Raw genomic sequence first — 21651 nt, 5'->3', positions numbered from 1 at the left:
TAAATGTGGATGATGACAAAGGACAACCTATTGATTACAAAAGCAAATTACTTTCCGAATAGGGTAGAAAGCAGAATATAATTATGCAACTATAAATATGCAGTATGAATGTCCCCTAACAGCCTGGAAATTAAACTGCTTTAAAATATTTGATGAAAATGCTATGCTAACCTGGCACACATTTGGGAAGTGAGCATTTGTTGAAAAATGCATCAACAGAGGCCCTTTAAAAAAATATCATGTCAAAATTATAAGATTCAAAAGTATTGGCAACTAAACTTATATACAAAAATGATTTATCCTATTTAGGTTTCCACTCCCCTCCTAGGTTTCCTGCTTGTGGTTAAGGAGCCATTGATCCTATTAAGGAGCCACAGGAGAAGGGAATTTACAGGGCCAGCTTGACTTATAAGGAAAAGTTGACCTCTACATTTATTTAAATTGTAAAGTAGAACTGTAGCCAGGCTATTGATATAATTGAAATATTTATATAGTCTTAACAAACCGTAAAATAGATTTTAAAACAATGCCTGGGTGACGTCTGTAGCTGCAGCTACTGTGGAGTAATTAATCTTCCTCTCTGGGAAGATTTATGTGGAATGTAGAGCAGACAAAGTTTTGAAAGAAGACAATCTGGCCCATTTCAAGAATGTCTTTCTGCCAAGATTTCCATCACAGAAGGACAACGATTTATCCTTGCTTAGGCATTGTGGTTGGAAGAACAGTAAGGAAAGTATAAAATTCCCATTTTTTTTCTCTTCAGATATGTTTTTTCACTTGCTAAGAATTGGTGATTGGAGAAGTGGGAGAGGACTCAGAGAGTTTAATTTGACCTTTCATCTTCGTGAATAGTTTTCTTTAAGAATATGTCAATATTTGAATGTTCATAGCCTGGCCACAGTTATACTTTAGGGATCTGTATCCTATTTCTTGCTGATTGATTACATACTGTTTTCAGTGCAAGTAACTTCTGTTAACACAGTTTTTCAATTATATGAACATGTTAAATTGTCTAAGATTGAGACATAGTTACTTAAAATGAACTATTGCCAGAGTCATAAGCCTCTTGCTTTTGAACAAAGCTTCTTACCACAGGGCTCTGTGCTATGCAACCTTCCCTTCATCTTTTATTGTGTGTGGTGAACTTTGCAATGGATGCAGAGAAGGTAGTCCTTCAATCCTGGAAACTTGCTAGCATTTTTTCAGGCTCAAATACAGAGCTGTTCATAGTTTATGAGCCAGAGGGTAAGCCAGAAGAGAAAGATGAATACAAGGATGAAAACAAGAGCCACTCCCCAGGTAGGCTTTGTTCATTTAGTGTGAGTACTACATGTATGACTGTATGATTACTTGTTTTTCAATCTACCAATCTTTAATACACATTACTTTTCCAAGATTCTTTAGGTTCTGTTGTGCTTCCTCAATGTGTACAGTACTGATAGTATAGGGGAAATTATGGTAATATTCAATCATACAGTTCATTTTTCAAACCCAACATTTATCCCTTATTTTCTTTATAATATTTCTTCTTATAGGTCTACAAAGTATAAAAAAAAAACTGTGTTTAGAACTCTTACATGCTTCATGTTAGAGATGAGAAGCCCATTTCTGCAATTTGCATGCTAATGTGGAATTTCTGCAAAAGTGCCTTTTATTTCTTCTAAGTGGTGTTTTTTGAATGAAACACGCCCAGGTAATTTTCTTTTTTCAGGTTCTATCAGTTCCCTCGGCTAGCTGAATGTTCCCAAGTGTCATTGCAAAGGCTGATCAGCTTGGTCAATGACCTTGCTCAGGATCCTGTTGCTAAATGGCAGATCCCCAGCATTGCAATCATAACATAGGGGATCTGTCATTTATCAATGTGTCTGTGACGGGTAAATCTTGTTGAACATGTGGTCATCGTCTTTGATGATGAACTTGTATCGTTAGACGATATAACTGATGATGGATCAACTTCTGATGACATAAGTATATTAACAGTCATTAAATATGTGTTTTAATTTTTACTAAAGAGCTTTTCATGGTTTATTTTGTTATAAGTTCTTTTGTTAATTACATTTAACTGTTTTTGAAAATCACACATTATTAAAAGTAGCAACAGGTTTTCTTTCCTGGTTCTCAGGATTTCCAAAGTAGTGAATGCCTATACCTTATTTAACCTAAATTGTCGAGCAGAAGTTTCTATTAGTTAGTTTGAGAAATGAATTACTATATTTGGAAGTAGCATATGCCACCTCATCACTTTCATTGTGGTTGCATATTCTAATTTATAAAGTGGCAATCAAAGGAAAAGTGGTGATCCGGAAGCAAAGTGACAATTTCCACACTTCTTTATAAAGTGCTAATTAGGTCATTTTAAGTAGTGTTCAAGTGCCAATCATAAAAGTGATTGACATCAATGGGGGGATTTTATTAGTGTTGTTATTTTTAAAAAAAATTTTAAGCATTTAAAACATTTTTTTGATGATTACCTTTTTTATTGCTTTAACTTACATAAGTTATAACTCCTGTTCCAGCAGCGCAATAAATATATGTAAATGGGCCCTCAAAGTAAAGTAATGTAAATTTAAAATATTTCAGCTCAGGGCCTTTAAAGATTTTTAACCTCTTTAGGTTGGAAAAAAATACATGCAGCATTACATTACCTGGATGAAAGCCAAGCTGCTAGCTGATATATTAAGCAAAACTGTCAGTCTGAACATTTGGGCAGCACAGTGGCTCAGGGGTTAGCACTCTGGCCTTTGCAGTGCTAGGTCCTAAATTGGAATCCCAGCCAGGACACTCTATGCATGGAGTTTGCAGGTTCTCCCCATGTCTGCGTGGGTTTCCTCCGGGTACTCCGGTTTCCTCCCACATCCCAAAAACATGCAGTTAGGTTAATTGGCTTCTCCCTAAATTGATCTTAGACTACATTAATGACATATGACTATGGTAGGGACATTAGATTGTGAGCTCCGTTGAGGGACAGTTAGTGACATGACTATGGACTTTGTACAGCGCTCCGTAATATGATGGTGCTATAAAAATACTGTGTAATAATAATAATTCACAAAGTCCATTAAAGCCCAAATGCTTACTGATACAATTAAGTTTTATTCTAATAAAGCATGTTTGAAAAAAACAATTTTGAGCCCATCCAAACCCAGAAATGTTCTGATTGAGCTGAATCTAACTTGTAGCATTGCCTTGCAAAGGAATGGTGCAGGTAGCTGCATGTTTCCCTTTTTCTGAATGTGTACCCAGAAGTTCAGGGTATTGAGTGGGACAGCATAAATACTTAAATTTCTGGGTATAGTCAAGAGAGATGTACTTCTGACTTCATTTTGCCATGCCATGCTACATACCCCAGAGCCCTAGTACTGAGCATTGTAAAGATGATGCAGCGTTAGGCTACATACACACGTGCAATAATTGACGAAAGAAAACGAACGATTAACGACAGATCAGCGATTTTTCACAATTATTTTGAACAATCGTATTTTGTGCCATTGTGTACATGTTGTAACGATACAATAGTTCAAATATAATCCACCAATAATGTACACACACTAGATACAATCATTTGAACGATGCAGGAAGTGACATGTACAGGAGAAAGTGTATCACAGAACCATCCACAAACATTGAACCACACAATAGATATCGAACAATTGTCGCCCAATCTGATCCGCCGGGTTGGTCATTCGTTTCCAGGGACATTCCTCATTCATCGGCGTCGTTGGCCAGCCGTTGTGCACTTTTTTGGTTATCAATTATCGAATGTTCTATTTCAACGATAATTATTGCAGTGTGTACGTAGCCTTACACAAGACAGACAACTAACAATCAACAAACAGGTACTTTGCTTTTCCGATCAACAGTACAAGGCAACCTTAGAATTACCATCTTTGCTTTAAAGGAAAGCTTTTAAAAATTCCTAATATCACATTTGTAAGTTGCACATCACAATGAATAGGCACATGAATATCCCTTGCATTCATTATTCATTACCAATTTCCCAAGTAATTGAAGTCCCCAGAGGAATTTGCAACAAGTATTTGGGAAAAAAAATATTTTATGTTTTCAGGGTCAGAGATTCATATTAAGGAGATACTACGAGATACCTTTTTAAACCAATTAGAAAAAGCCTAGGAACAGGGTTCCCAATTTATTGTTGTTTTTAAACAATCCTAAAATTACATACAGAATCATCAATCAGAAGGTGATTATTATATCAATGGAACTATGATGCAACAGAACCTACTGATTATTTCCACGAAACTAAGCCCACGATAATATCAATTTTTTGTTTCCAAAATATTACTTACCAGAAAAGCAAGTTAGATTTAAAGGCCTACAATTTTGATGATTACATATGACATTGCTGCATCCTTCTTAGAAAGAAATAAATAAATGTGTAGAGCAATAACTCTTGTCTGGGAAAGGATATGGTTTCACAAAATAGAAACATTCCAATAAGAATATTTTGTGCTTTATGCAATCTACAGAATGAAAATGTTGCAGAGCTACAAAAGCTAGATCACAAAAACCTAATATATCGGCATTACATCATCTAATTTATGCATTCAGCACTCCAAACCAAGAAATGAGGACGATTACATACTGGCCTTGTCTAAGGACACCAAATAATAGTGGACATCTCTAAGGATGGGCAAAAAAAGACTGTAATGTTGCCTAACATTCCTAAACTATTGTGTCAAAATGTACCCATGGATATCCTTGATTTGATAAGATTCTGTCTGATTTGGGACTTTTTTTCCCAATTAGTCTCTAATTTTACAATAAAAAAAACTGCCTACACCACACTTGACAATTTTAAGTCTGTATTTGAAGATGCAAGTGCTACTAAATGAAAATTGAATATGCCAATTGACACATGTCCAGAGCCTGTACACAGGTGCTTAATAGAACCCACATGACTTTATTTCCTAATTTCACATTACTACTTTATAGACAGCATTGTACATATAACATTAGAAATATTAGAAGACCTACTATATTTAGGAACTAAAGTGTTTAAAGCCAAAAGAGGATACTGCTATCTGCTATACACCTCAGAGATATCTTTAACCATAGCCTGCATCTTAAGGTCCATTCAAAAAATGCATGCAGGGTATGTATCCTGCAGTATTGCATTGATTACCCCATACCTAACACAGAAGAGAGCTCAATGTTTGGAGGAGAAGCTCGCCACATGACTTTGACATGTTATTTGACCTGGATCTCCCCCTTTTTTTTCTTCCTTAATTTTAGTTGCACTTCTCCAGCCTCATTTTTCAGTATGGTGGTCATACTGCTACTTTTTATATTAATTCTTTGTGTTGACTATGCAATGATACAGAGTAGATTGAATGTGAAGTTTCTCCATTAGTAAAGTAAAAGTAGAAGTAATTTCGTATTTTGTAATGTAGAGTTCGAAATTTATTAAAAAACAGATTTTAATTTTCTTTTTTGCGGTTTGCAATAAAAATTGGATAGATGTTCTTCTAACTCGGCTTACTCTATAAAAAAAATAGATCTAGATACACCTACTAATAAACTGGAGCCAGTTTAATGAATGGTATACCAGTTTGTAAAGAATTACAGATCTCCAGACAGGAGATGATTTTTGCATGAAATAAAGTAGGTGTGAATGGGAGAGATATTCTTTAGCTGAAAGCTAGTTTTGACAGAGCTTTGAAGGGTAGTACATGGAGCAGACCCAGAGAGAAACCCAGACTATTAACTTCTAACAAGAAATTATCATTTGCAGCATTTACTGATAGGGTGAATAGAGATATACATTAGAGTATTATTTTACAATGGTATTTCTGTAAAGGTTTAACTTAAGGCAGAGATACACCATTAATGAAAAGAGAGGAAAGAGATTGTAAATGTAAACCTTCTCTTTTTATATGAAGCATTACTAACCTTAACGCTTGTCATGCTCTCTGTTCTAGTTGCTGTGTGACATGCCCTGGCATCCCCATTAATACAGCCTTCATTAGGTCTCATTGTGCTCAGCTGCACTGTATCTGCACATAGTTTGCAGTGCTTATTTTCTATCGGTATTTTAGGTGTAAAGTTTTCAATAAGGCATTGCCACAGAACCTTATTTTGATAGCTCATTATATTTTCAGTATTCCACTCTATATTACCCAGACCTAGTTATAATGTCTGCAGGCTGCAGTCGTTCAAATCATTCCTACTGGCTTGCCATATAAAAAGGAATATGCTATTTTGGTGTTATATATATATATATTACTTTTCTTCCAGTTGCCACTTTATTGGATTGAAAAACAGAGCTTGGCTTCTAGTGTTTTCCTTCTTATCTGTCACATTAGGTAGGGCGTAGGCATCTACTCTAGTCCAAGTCAGTATCTTCCAGTGTATGTGATGCTGTCTAGAAATGGACTGACATCCCAGGTTGCTACTGAATTGTGAAGCTGTCACTTTGACTCTATCATACTGGTGTTTTACAGTCAATAATGTGACACCATATTAGAGCAGAGGCTTTTAATGAAAAGAAATGATAGGCATGATAGACAAGCTTGTCCACTAACTCACACCAGAGGATACAATTTATAATGGCACAACTTAGTTCAATATATATATATATATATAGAGAGAGAGAGAGAGAGTGAATACATGACTGTAAGAACATTTGCAGTATTTGTTTATGTCTGTAAAACCAGGAGACATTCAGAGTTATTCAACCATGATTATTAGCCAAACCAATATGCCCATAGGCCAGTTTCTGTCTGTCTTGAAATCTTAAAACCAAAGACTGCATTCAAAACAAGGGATAGGAAAGGATGTTGATATATCATGCATGACACATAAACATGAACAAATATTATATATATATATATATATATATATATATATATATATACACACAAACATACTTACATACAGTATATCAGTCACATTTGACTACCCAGTCTATATGTCAGATTAGTCAGATGGTTCTGATTAAACACGGGGATGCTACAGATGATATTTATAAATCAATGAGCAAGGCTTTATTTTTAACCTTCATAGCTCCTTGCTCCAAATGTTGACAGTTTGGCTAGCATTTCCTTCTAACTGTTACACATCTTAACACATTATATCCGGTTTGCTATGTACGTATATACAGCATTAAACATCTTCATTATCAGTATATATCCGGAAATTCGTGTTTTTTATCAGTTTTTATTTTTGTGACATTGACTTTCATGTTTAGAGGGTCATTGTTTTGTTTTACATCTGTAAGACCTTGAGCTGTCTGCTATGCATAAAGCAATTTGGATTTTGTACAGATGGTATAGGGACTATACATATGGTTTCCTATTAAGCGTATTATGAATGATCTTCGATGCTGTAAGCAGAAAAAACAGTTTATATGCACATGAATTGCAGTCCTGTGAGCAGCTTCTATTTATCTTGGATTACAGACCAAAGTTATTTTAAAAATTGCTAGTGTAGATTTTTTTTTTATCTTTTGTGTACTTCTGTCTTTACTGTGTCATATTTGCTCTGCTACTATAGCTAAGCCTTATTTGCTTTTCTGTTGGCACTAAGCTCTAGGGCATGACTGTAATAAGGCTTTGCTGTGCCCAGTCGTCCAAATGTTGTAATTCTAGATTCCTGCCTGATATATAAGGGTGGCCTATGCCAAATTCAATACTGACAGTAAGCAAGGGCATTGCACAAGGTGTCTTAAAATGTGCATTAGCTTATGCAAGCATCCTTTGCCTATAGTGAGGGCTGCCTAGTCCCTTCAGAGAGGCTTTAAGGATGTCACTGTTAAAGTAACACACAAATGATGCTTTTTGGCAATTGTATTTAAACTAAACTTTAGCCAGGGCACCAATGTATTTGCATATAGACCCAATTTTCAAGTCTTTGAGGATCTTTGGTTCACAAGTGGATAGTAAGGTAAAGTATGGCTTATTTTAAAGCCCCTTTACTGCTTGGTAAGATTATGTAAATATTTAAAATGTGCACTTAAAATTTGAATTTAGGTCTGGAGAAAAACATAATTTCTGTGCCACCACCACCCCACTCTCCAAACCACCCCACCACCAGCATATGAACAATATATTGCTTGTTTTGTCTGAGGCAGGCTTTATTAAACCTTATAAACATAGGGGAACCCTTGAAAAACTTTCTGTTCTTTAGGGAACCCCAACTATGATTACTATATCCACAGCTCACAGTATATTAGTGTGGTGGTCAGTGGGAAGAATGTCAGCCATACAGAAAGCTAAAAAGTCAAACTGACGCAGATACACAAACTGCTCAAGGAACCCCTAGCAACCTTTTAAGGAACTCTGGGGTTCCACAGAACCTTGGTTGAGAAACACTGCTCTAGAGGGATCTTACCTTTTTCTAATAAGCCAACAAATGTCAGAACTGGAATGTAGGAAGTCATTCCTATGACATAAAGTTTCAAGGTTTGTGAAGGCAGGAGGGGTGATAACAGGATTGGTCCCCAAAACTTCTGGTCCTTGAGGTCCCTTACAGCTCTTTTTTGGTTCTCACTCAGACCTTTACACATTACAGGATCTTGGTTTTTCCTGGTTTTGTTGCTGCTTTTCATGTTCAACTTGTGAGGCTCACTATTGCACAAAGCTGATTGTGCTGGGGGAATTGATTAGTGTATTTAAAGACTTTCAGCAAATATATAGTACAGTTTAAACAGTACTGTGTAGTCGTTTTTAATATTGAATGAAACCTATACTAATGGTCAATTCATATACTGTAGCTGGGAAATGATATCCCTATCCCAATGTTTCCTGAATAAGCAGGATTATCTGTGAAATGCATCAAAAGAAAGAGTGAATGCAATAGAGTATGATATGTTAAGTACTAATGATCACGTTTTAAAAAAAATGTAATACATTATGTTTTTATATAACATTCCTGGTGTGAAGAATTTAAATAAATGTGTCTTTAAAGTCCTTTGTTTTTTGATGAGAAAAGATGGTATGAGTTGTACCATTATTTATATTGTTGTTTATATTATTCATACTCTTTGCCACCATCAGCTGAGATCATGTTGCAAAAGCTTTTTTTACCACCCCAAGTACCAGTACTGTCTACCTCCCATTACAGTCATAACTTCATTATTGGATAAAGGATGTGTAAGGAAAAAAATTATGAGGAACAAAGTAATGATGCAAATTATAGGTTAACATATTGGATCCAAAAACTAGATCAGTGGCTAGGTAAATTTAGGTAAATTAGGTAAATTTTCCTGGTGTCTTAGGAGAACACCAATTAGAAAAAGTTAGAAATGGAGAGTGAGGCTGCAAAACACAGCAGGACTAGTGAACTCTGATTTATTAAATATGTGTGTCTTAAATTACTGTAACTCATGTAGCAATGTGTTGCCAGCTATCTAAAGGCTAGTATGGGCAACCTAAGAGCACATAGGTCCGACATTTATGAACTTATACCTAAATCTTCATTTAACAGCCAAGACATCTGGCCCCGCACTTTTTCCTTTAGCGACATGTGGTAACTTTTTTCGATGCACAGTTGGCCACATCTGGCAAGTGATAGCATTGGAGAAAAAAAATTTGAAGTCATATATTTACCGTGACAATACAAGGTAATCCAGGCTTACAGAAAATATAAAAAATCACAGATGTAAGCATTGTGAAAATTAATAATGTAATGGTAAATACCTGTAGCTGTCCATGATGGAGCCATTTATTACTATTAAGCAGATGGTTATTAGAGTTCACTAACACATCCAAATTCTTCATTTCTCCCTACAATCTTGCACCCAGTCCACCACAGAGAGATGTGGAGAAGTTGAGGAGTAGTTGGAGAAACTATCACTCCGATCTCCTTATTCATTTAGGAAAACCAGCAGTATGTCAAGAATGCCATCCAATGCTATCCATAGGAATAAAACATTCCACAAAAAAACAAAATTTGCTCTAGGTAAACTGCTACACATATACATACATACATAAAAATTGCCAAATTGCCAAAGTATTTGTATTTTTAAAAATGGACAGATAGGTAAGGTAATTATTTCCCATTGCTGTTAGCAAAATGAAAATGTTTTAATCACTTATATTCTGACTGGTAATACATTAAAATCATAGCAATTGGCTCAAGTAATGGATATTTTTTTTCCATTGTTGGATAAACTTTTTTCCCTGTTTTTTCATATTGTAAGTGTTAAACAAGTGAAATCACAGCATTTTTTTCAGGATGGAACAATTGATTTAGACTGCCCTCGTGTTGTCCAAGGTTCCTAAAATTGGATAACTGAACCATTTTTAGTGTTTTTTTCACCAAAATTAATCATTTTAACCCTTCTTCTAAAAAAAACAAAACTAAATGCCAACTTTGGGATTTCTGTATTGGGTCAAGATTAGTCAACCAATTCGACTGGATTCAATCTGAGCTATTATTTATATTTCATAGAAATAGCTATTGATTCACCTGTGTAGAAAGGCTTTTGTTCTTTTCAAATTGGTTTAGCATGGCTGAACAAGTCTATAACAATGCAAAACCTGCAGGTCAAATGCACCTGTCATACAAATCTGGTGATCTCAGGAGCATCCCAAACACCCCAAAAAGTCAAGTTAAGTTCAATAGGCATCCAATACAGTCTACAATAACATCTATTTTATCGTATGTCATAAAGCTGAGAATTTAACACTAATGTATGAGCTTGTAATGGGCACAGTACTTTACATACTTGTTTTGTACACACTCAAAAGCTAAATGCACAAAGATAATGTTGCAGTTTTAATATAGCAAAAACATTCTAGCCATATTTTTAAAGCAAAGAATATGACATTTACCAAACATTCACTTCCAGCTGTATGTGTTTAAAATTACAGTGCTCGATTCACTACCAGTAAATGATTGGCAAAGGCTTTAAATAGGTTACTCTGCTTTGTTGTAATCCAGTGTAAGTGGTATAAAGTAAAATGTTTTCTTATGAATAGCTATTTGTTAGTTTAAAAAAAAATCTTTCCTCCCTTTTAATTGTTTTAGTATTGCGTACTTTATATTTTTTTCTTAAAATGATGTATGAATGAACCAGGCATTACCAACTGATATTCCAAGATGAATCACTCTATTTGGGATATATTCGCCTAAAAGAGTTACAAAGAGAAATATAAACAACTGCAGCAACCTCTAAAATGCTTCCTTCTTCCTCCCTCTACCCTTTTCCTTCCTAAATCCCTTCTTCCACTTTCACTGCTTGATTTTCATGACAGCAGTTAGATATTATCTTCATTTGAATCCATTTATGACATAACAAAAAGGTTTGGGGTTCTTTCATTTCCAGCATGTTCTACGATTTTGCTTAATGTTATCTAAGCATGTTAACTCCTTAGCATTGGTAGAAAATATGGTATGTCAGAGAATAAAGACAATGAACAATGTAGAAATGAGGTATATTTATATAGCAGTAAATGTGGCATTCACTAAACACTCAGTGCAGGTAAATTTGCCTGGGCAGGTGTTTTAAACTAGATTTGTTATAGCTGAACTCTAGGCTACACTGCAAGGGTTTACTGCTTGTTTTTTCAAGAGGATACAGCAAGAGAAGAAAAATATTCTTTATGCTACCCTACTGCAGAAGCTGGCACTATGTTTTGCTGCCCTAGACTGATCCCCCTACAGAAGTGTTTCTCAACCTTTTTAACATGGGGGAATTCCTTGAAACCACTGCTATAATTACTATATCCACAGCTCAAAGTGTATTACTCCGGTTTCCTCCCACATCCCAAAAACATGAAGTCAGGTTAATTGGCTTCCCCCTAAAAAATGACCTTAGGCTACATTAATGACATATGACTACGGTAGGGACATTAGATTGTGAGCTCCTTTGAGGGACAGTTAGTGACACGACTATGGACATTGTACAGCGCTGCGTAATATGATAAATACTGTGTAATAATAATAATAATATTAGTGTAGTGGTCAGTAGGAAGAGAACATACTAAATTGCTGGCCAGTGGGAAGAATGTCACCCTTACAGACAAAAAATCATTTGTATAATTTAAACTGACCCAAAAGGTTCAGACTGCTCATTGCTCAAGGAACCCCTAGCAACCTCTGTAGGAACCCTGAATAGATACACTGCTCCACAGCCCCTTCTGAAGCCCCAGTGCCCCCATGCTCTAAATCAACCTGATGTGCCTTCTACAAACCTTGCATGAATGAATTCCCAAGCCTAACCACAAACCCGAGCATCGAGCAGCGATGGAGAGTTCGGGCAGCTACAAGAGCAAGAATTTAGTTTTACTTCTACTGAATTATCCACTACAATAAACAAGCAATAAACCCTTACAGTTGGCTTGATTTATTAAAGATCACCAAGACTGGAGAGGATACACTTTTATCAGTGAACCTGGGTGATCCAAAAACCTGAAATGGATCTGGTCCAGGATTGAAAACATTTGCTAACAAATAGCAAGTGATTTTAGGAAATCCTGTCCGGGTTTGCTGGATCACCCAGGTTCACTGATGATTGTGTATCCTCTCCAGCCTTGGTGAGCTTTAATAAATCAGGCCCAGTAGGGAGGAGAGCCTGCTTCAAGAATACAAGAGACACTGTCCTGGAGTTATTTCTAATTCACCTGCGGTAAATGTTTAGTGAAGGTGACACTCACTACTTCATGAACATGCCTCTAAGGATTTTGTATTCATGTATTTGTGATATTTTAACATACTGCACAGAATTCCAAGCATGAATTCCTTTCCAAAAGTATTGGTTAATGACCATTGGTGTCTGTGTATCAAGGCAATATTTTGTTATAAGTGGTTCACTCTGCATAGTTAGACTTTTACAGGTCCTACACCCCATATATATATGTGTGTAAGCATACGGTATATATTGAGGACTTTTAGCCGTTGTCATTTGTCTCTGTGTAACTTCACCTGTGTCACAGGAACATGATCTTATGATCTTTCCTTGTTGTGGCTAGAAGTATCCTTGTCATGTTGCTTCAGAAGGTAACTAGAGCCACAGTGTACTTTGTAGCAGCAAAGAGGTCATCCCTGTAGTTTATTTTAAATGTCCAACATACCTAAACATAAATGCACAGGTTATAAAGACATTGGAACATATCTGATAAAACACATAAAACAAGAACATATTTAAACCTTATTTTAGCCCATACCAAGTATTAAAAAGTTTTAAAAGAAAGATGATTTTTGCTCAGTTGCTGCATACAAGTTTACTTTGGTGTAATCAAACAAATCCATTGTGCAATATTGTGAATCACCACGTGTGCCAAATAATACTGTTCACAAGAGGTTCCTTTTTACTGCCGGAAGCCCCTGACTCTGCTTCATCACACGTTTCAAAGCATTTTCCTAGTTCCCTAAAACTCCAAACTTCATTCTCTCACCTGTGCTAGACTGCTGGCAATAAAGTATTTACATATACCTATATTTTTATATATAATATATATAGATATAGCTATATAGATATATCTATATATATTATATATATAATATAAATATATATTAATACATGTCCTTAGATGTAATGCTTAGACTTTTTTTCAGGCTGTTCAGTCTAACTATATTTTTTGCAATTACAAAACATACCTGATGACCCAATAGAAATCTCTTTCTGTGTACTTTACAGAACATAGCTTATCAAGCTATGTTCCATAAAGTAAACAAACTCTACAAAGTATGTCATTGAGATGAGAAGGATGGGGTGATTGTATTCCAAATCAGGAAAGCAGCCTAGGAAAACAAGGCTGCTTCTTCATAGATACAGTATGACCAGTGAGCTGTCACCCAAGGACATAAAAGCTGTTACTGACATTAACAAAAAGTGAACAGAAAGGGAAGAATAGCTTGAGAAAAAGAAAACCAATGCAGCCACCACTTAGAAGACTGATAAGCTGCAATATATTACATTGGGTTTAGATGGACTGTACATTAAGGTAACATGTGGTAGGTAATTAGCTGACAATTACAATACTAATATTTTTTCACAATTTTGAGTTGTGAAAAATTAGCATAACCTCTAGTCCAATAAAAGAAAATACAGGTCTAGACATGTCTTTTGCCTGTATTCTATTTATCTATGTAATAATTTATGGTAATATTTTTTTGGAATAATAAAGTTAAACATCAATACAACTCATAAGCTAAATCACAGAAGCAAGCTGTAATCAGGTTAAAGTTATGCAAACATGCCTCATAATAGAATAAAAGCATTCTGAATTTGACTTGCTTTTAAGAATAAAAGCTATGTACACAAGCACTTAAACAGGTATAAAATTACAATCCAATTTTTAGCGTGGAACTAAAATCCACAAATTTTGTGAATAATTTTCATAAGCTTCATTGTAAAGACTTTAATACTTTACATTTATTAGCAAGTTAATGTCTCATTTTTATTTTCAAATAAATTATACTGAAAATGACCTTTGATCAATCTGTGTCTCTTTGCCTTGATAAGCAGACTCTACCAGTCCTGTACCTGGTATGAAAATAACCAATGGAGTAATAGGAATTCAAATCTGTATTTCAGAGGATGAAATTTTTGATATTTTTTATTTCCAACTGGAAATGGCACTTGACCTCATATCACCTGGATCCATTTAAATCGGATGAGGGAACTTTTGCAAGTCACAAAGTTCCCGGATGGTTTCAGCATGCGGTATAGCCTACCATCCATATGCTTAAGCATGTCCCTTACATGCCACATGTCTGCGGCATGCATGTGAGGGGTTTGATGAAATTTACTTTGGCCACTTTGCTCATATCCCATGTTAGAGAACTTAGTAGGAAAAGTTCATTTTAAAAGCATGCAGTTAGCATGGTCACATTTAAAGTATAACTCCATCTTTATAACTTATCATACTGTAAACCAGAGCACCGAAATCATAAACACTGTAAATAGTAATTGTTACCTAATTTATTTTGCCAAAAACTGTACAGGCTTTCAAATATCCCGTGTGTCCTACTGGAAATGTTCAGTTTGTTTGATTCTGTTGAAGAATAACACTGGAAGCTTCACACAGACACAGTATTACATTGCTATTACATTTTCTTATGGCAAAAAACAACAACATTTGAATATTTATGGCTTGGGACAGTGGACCCTGGAACAAAATGTGAAATGCTTAATATTTACAGTGATTATTTTGCTGCTTTGCACAATTAGAAAAGTTGGAGTTAACCTTTAAAAGCTCAGTCCTATAATGCAAATATTAATTAGGTCATGCAGCACCTCTGTGGCAGAAAGATATGTTTAATAATGTCTATTTTCTAAGACAACTTGTCCCTTCTAGGACCAAAGTGTTCTGATGATAATCCTGATCATAAGCCAAGCAACATCACAAAACATGTTTTAAATCAGACATAGAAGATGATTTTTTTAGAATGTGAATCTCATTTTGCTCCCATTGAATGTATAGGGATAAAACATGAGCAGTGTTGGTGACATTAAATAAATATCTAACACTTGCTGGGCCAATCAGTTGCATAGATGTAGCAATATGCATTAAAAACAGCTTTTTCAAAATGTAAAAAATATAGTGAAAAATTAGTAAGGTAGATATGGAGTGTCCAAAAAGTACAAAAATATGTGTCAGCAAGAATATGCATCTGGGTCATATGTCCTAAAGCCAACATATCTGTTGCTGGATCTCCACCTCTGAACCACACATAGTATGCTGATATAGTGGGCCTGATTTATTAAAGCTCTCCAAGGTTGGCGAGGATACACTTTTATCAGTGAACCTGGGTGATCCAGCAAATCGTGGAGAGCTTTAATAAATCACGTTCAGTGTCTCACTGCACCACTTATGTGTACTTCGTACATACATTTAACATATTGTGGTACCTGTTGCTTCCAGCCAATATATTAGCGTATATTTTTGGACACTCCGACCTGCCTACAATATGCCTTCCAGTGTCTCAAGAGTGGACAAAAGCACTTGTAGTGCTCATGCAAATGCATTTACTTGGACACTGATTATAATATTTAACATGCCAGAGAGAAATTATTACATTGTTTAGATTATCTGACAGATCCAACACAGTTTTATACACAGACCTCCTAGCAGTCATATGACTTCCCAAAGGCTTTTTCCTATACTTTTGCTTTTATAACCACTTAAGCAAATCTGATATTTATTACAAGAAAATTGGGCTGATTAATATCATCAGCAGGCTGAATTCAGAAGACACTTTTGCTAGTAATTATCTTTAATTTAATGTAATTTAAGTTCCTAGCAAAGTTTTTTTTTATGCATCCTTAGTCTAATAAAAATATATGTGATTAATATTCAAGCCCTCAACTCTTTCTGGCCAATACAGTATTTGACTTCAAAACTAAAATGAGAAATATTAGTTCACTTGGGTCCTAGATAATGAAATTTCTTTAAACAAGCAATACTGAAGGACTGAGCTCTAAATCCTTAAGGTGTCAAAGTTTGGGCACGTTATCTTTGACATTAAATGAGGTTGGTGGAACCCAGCCTATGTTACATTCACTTGAAAATGCTGCATGACAGGCATTTTAGAATTAAAAAACAAATTTTCCTTTCTAGACTAACTTAACTCTGCTCTTCCTCTTTTTGCTCTCCCCGGCAGGTACCATGACAAACAGGAGGTGACCAGTAACTTCCTGGGTGCCATGTGGCTGATATCTATAACGTTCCTGTCAATTGGTTATGGAGACATGGTGCCTAACACATATTGTGGAAAGGGAGTCTGTCTGCTAACTGGCATTATGGTAAGACAATTAGCAGCAGAGCTGCATTCACATCATTCATTCCCCATTGTCTTGCTTCTCTCTGTCTTCCCTACCTTCCCTACCATCTTTATAATATCCCAGATCCTACCCCATATTTCTTGCCTTATTTCTATCTCAATTTATGTTTATTTTTTTCTTCTTGTTCCATGTCTGCAGTGAGTATTTGCTTTCCTTTCACAGGGTGCAGGCTGCACAGCTCTGGTTGTTGCCGTTGTTGCCAGAAAGTTGGAACTCACCAAAGCTGAGAAACACGTACACAACTTTATGATGGACACACAACTTTCAAAGCGGGTACTTAGCAGCTGGTGGGCTGGGAATGGGGTGGATTGTGATGGGTAATATACAGTTGGGTGATTTACATAATATAACTTCTGTGTAACTAAGGGGTTCTGTTTATAAATATTTTCACACAAGATATGCAAGATTGAGTAAGTGTATGAATCTTGGGTAAACGCTCTTGAAAAACATGAATAGACCCCTAATATTTATGGTTTTATAGACCTCATTTATATGTAGAATTTTTAGAGAAACTAGTATCTGTGTTTGACCTCCTCCAACTCCTCCTTCATAACCGTCTCTGGGGCTGGAGCGCAGTTGTTGCATGGTTCCTCCTGGCTACTAGTAAGCTCAAAGAAAACCTGAACTGTGTGGTTTTACAGCTAATTCCACCCCTTTAATAATTCCTATACTTAATTGAATTTTCCTTACCTTACTAAATCATTCATTAATGAATCTGATGAGCACCCCTAAAACTGATGGATCCCTGAAGTGAGTGCCACCATCTTCTCTTCCTATTCTTTGATGAGAGGAAGAAGCTAATGGCAGTAAACGATAATATCTGATTATAGTCCTGGGCTTACTTATAATATATATTTATTGACCTGCCAAAATACCCTTTACTGATACATTTTGTTAGATGTTGCAGAACACCCATGCTTCCTGGCTACGTCCAGGGTACAATGACATCATCTGTGGCCACAAACTGAGGTATACAGGGGGAAGCAGCATCAATTAAATTTAGTCAGATGGCTTTTGAAAGCATTCATTGTGAATTTCTCATTACTTGAAGTCAGTTATCTTTTCATCCCACTGCCTGAACAAGCCCCTGAGCTTGTCAATTGCATGTCAAAAGGGCATAGAGAAACACCAATGTAATGTTATGTTCTAACCCTGTGGTGTGATACATTTAAATTCACAGTATTGTGTTGCAACTGATGACATTATTCAAAAATATCTGCATATTGCATTGCTGTAACTTGATTTATCAAGACTTACCCCAACTTGCATAAAACTGGTTAAAGCATGGCCACAGCAAACGTTTAACCCGTTGACTATGTCAGAAAGGAACTCCCGGGAGACATAAAACTAGGAAACATATAAGGAACCACTGAGTATCATTGCTATCACTTAACTATTTAACTACCACATTATCAGTGATAATTAAAGTTGTAATTTAAGGATACCATGCTCCTAAAGTCTCAGTGGTAAAATCTATTTTATTATTTTATTATATGACTATTTTATCTATACAGAAAACACATTAATCACATATATCTACAAATATCTATTTGGTTTATTTACTTTGTTGTGTGTTTTTTTTTTATACCATCTATTTTAGACAGTTTGTTTATTACTGATTTAGCTTGTTACTTTAAACATGCCTTTTTTCACATTAAATTATACTTCTAATTAAGTGGGACCTTCTCATCCTGTCTGTATGTAATATAGTAATATTATTACTATAATATTATGTTATGTTAAAATATTATGCATAAATTATTTTAAAAAAGATTTAGGATATGTCTTCCTGCTGATAAAGGGAAAAAATACAACCATCTGAGGGGGCAGCTGAGAGAGGCTTAGTCTTCACCAACCATTAGGAAGGACAGTTGGCAAGTGTTGCCCTATACCTTCCCCAAACTTCGTACCAAAAAATGCAGTACACCCCTGACCAATCAGTTTCTCGAGTTTTTCCCAACTTCATCTACTACTAAATACATTGCCAGATAATGCATCCTTTCCTCCCTCTAAATAAGCCAACAAGTCGAAACTTGTCAGGATATAAAACACTTTTGATGAATTCCTCTAAACCCTCACACACCCTCCCCAATTGATGTGGGTCATCTAAAGACCAACTTGTGGCAGGTGATCTCTGTACAGTACTTTTGGGGATTTTTCTCTTAAAACCTGGTATAACATATGTCTCTATTTATAGTGGACTTTTTTGTAATTATACATACTGCATACTAGATGAACTATGTCTAGTTTTGTATGCACTTTACACACCTGACTAATAAAACATAATTGTAATATATATGACAAAAACTCCTCTTTTTCTTCTTCTTTTTTTCTTGTTTTTGAACCACTGGGGTTTGGCAACAGAAATAGGGCTATCCTCATATTGCTACAGATAAGTTTGGTGCACACATCATTACTATATATTTTGAATAATGTTTTGGCATTGTTTTTAGCCTAGCTTTTGTCTAAGAGAAGATTTGTGCTCACTTGGGAGAGATCTCTATTTACTTATGGTTATATGGATTTAGTAAAGGAGCTGTAATAAAGGGAAAAACTTTACTGAGGTTCTAACAATTCCCTGCTATATCTGAAACATAAAAACATTCTGGCTAAGGATGTTCTTTATTAAGATTTCAGACTCATACATTCATCACTATTTTTTCAAATATAGCAATGGCTCATGGGAAGCCTGGGCATGTAAAGCAAAATCTGTCTGAGGTTTTAACATATATGTCTCAAATTTGTCTTAGACATTTTTATTTCTTTGTTAGTTGCCTGAGAGAATTGCAGAGAAAGGGATTATAAATATCCCTATAAATAGGGGAGATATGCCTCCTTCTATCAATACCTAATCATCCTCGTGATTTGTTGACATGTCAGTTTTATTAAGCAAATTTTACTGGCCTGAGCTTGTGTGGTCATGCTCAGCGGGGGTAAAGATGGACCTCTAAAGTTTTGTAGAGCCCAAGTTCAAATGTATCATGCTTTGTGGTTTCTTTAAAAAATATTGAGCCTTGCAATTATTGTTGTTTGAGCAAGGCTCCATATATATCATCCCAGGGAACCAGAAAAACTATTGGAGGCTTCTTCCAAAGTGTGAGGTGACCAAACTATTTCCACAGTGCTTTCAACACAACAAAGCAGAATACTGACATACCCACAGCATCAGACCCTGTAGCATCCACAGAGGGTTCTGTGCGTATGGATATAATTATGTCTAGACTTTTTATATATATATATATATATATATATATATATATATATATATATATATATACAGTGTACCTTACAGCATGTATGTTCAAAGCAGAGTTTTGGGTTCTACTTCTGATCCAGAATGTGGAGCTAATGGAGAGAATAAAGATTGGTGGGTGGTCTGTTGGGTATCATGTCTTTCTAATACTTTTTTAAAACTATCTTCTCCCCAGTCACCCTTTTTCAAAATCCTACATGCAGAAATCCTTGTCACTCTATCAAGTCTTCATTTCCATATCTTCCTGTTTCTGTCTTCATGTATTCATATCATTATTTTTCCTACAATAGCTAAAGATGTGATTTCCTTTTCTCTCTCATTCTTTTCTCTCCCTAGGTGAAAAATGCAGCTGCCAATGTGCTCAGGGAAACGTGGCTCATTTACAAACACACAAAGCTTGTGAGAAAAATTGACCATGCTAAAGTACGCAAACATCAGCGCAAGTTCCTGCAAGCAATTCACCTGTAAGTGAGAGTAGAAGGGAAAGAAAGGTGTAAAGGTCAGTCAAGGGGAGAAAGGAACTAAGGGTAATTAAAACTTCTCAAAAATAAATAAATAAGACAAAAAGAAAGGGGGAGAGAGGAAAGAAAAGGAAGAAATATTAGAAAACTTTTTGTTTGTTAGTTTACATATGTATAAATACTAAATTTTATTTTTAAAAATTTTATAGCATGTGTTAAAAGTTTTTTATGTTATATGTAAATTCTTAATGGGCTTGAACTCTAAATAAATATATATATATTTATTTAAATATGTGTATATATATATATATATATATATATATATATATATATATTTATATATATATATTTATATATATATATATATATATATATATATATCTATATACACACAAACACTTTGTGTTTCTAAGTAAATTAAGTATATGGCCAGCTAAAGTTTATTTTTTCATATTGGAGTCAGGGGAGGATTAAAACAACGCATTTTTTTTATACAAGGTCAAATAAATAGATCTAGCTATTTTTGTATCTGGAAATAATAATAATATTTACTAAAATATTATAATCATAATTTTTATTTAGGTTAGATTGTCTTACTTGTAGCAAATCTATAGCAGCCGGTACTGCTCGATACGTGAATGGATTTAAGCCTGTGATAAAAAGATCATGTCACCTAAGCAAGATATGCGACCTAATAAGTTCTTTAGTATAACACCATTTTTTTCTATGGAATATACTATTCCAAAAACAACAAAAAACAAAAAAGAGAAACATGTTTTGTTGCCCTAAGCACTGGCCACTGGCAATTAAACATTTTATGGTGCTGAAAAGTTAAGGCATTGGAAAGTTTTAGCATTTTTTTCCTATCCAAGCATAGTTATTTGCTTTTTAAATATAAAGGAAGACAAAAAAATATAAGCCTACAGCAAAATTGTATTTAAAATATGTGTTAGTGTGTATAGTCTCTAGAAGAAGTCCTAATATAATTTAATTTACGCAACTAAATCAGCAATCAGAGTTCTATGCATTTTGTTATTTTGTTTTTACAATAGGTTGGAGTGTAATTTGAAAAAATATGTGAGTTATGTGATATTTTCCTCTATTTAATCAGATGTATTTGTTTTATAATGCATACTTCCACTTCCAAGATCATCAGTTGAGCAAATAATGTACAAATTACCATGATA

General features: G+C 35.0%; 1 protein-coding gene across 3 annotated transcripts in view; it reads left to right on the top strand.

The window, feature by feature from the left end:
- The window catches only part of KCNN1 (potassium calcium-activated channel subfamily N member 1), a 77747-nt gene that overhangs the window by 43676 nt on the left and 12420 nt on the right, over nt 1–21651 (top strand). For all 3 annotated transcript variants that reach the window (XM_072404695.1, XM_072404694.1, XM_072404693.1), the window contains exons 5-7: nt 16570–16711; nt 16913–17023; nt 20340–20467. In XM_072404695.1, coding sequence (XP_072260796.1) covers nt 16570–16711; nt 16913–17023; nt 20340–20467 — 381 coding nt within the window. The remainder of the gene's footprint in view (nt 1–16569; nt 16712–16912; nt 17024–20339; nt 20468–21651) is intronic.

This window comes from Pyxicephalus adspersus, chromosome 3 (genome assembly GCF_032062135.1).
Source record: "Pyxicephalus adspersus chromosome 3, UCB_Pads_2.0, whole genome shotgun sequence".
NCBI classification, from domain to species: Eukaryota; Metazoa; Chordata; class Amphibia; order Anura; family Pyxicephalidae; genus Pyxicephalus; species Pyxicephalus adspersus.
Note: the sequence above shows the minus strand (reverse complement) of the source record. Positions and strands in the feature narration are given on the sequence as shown.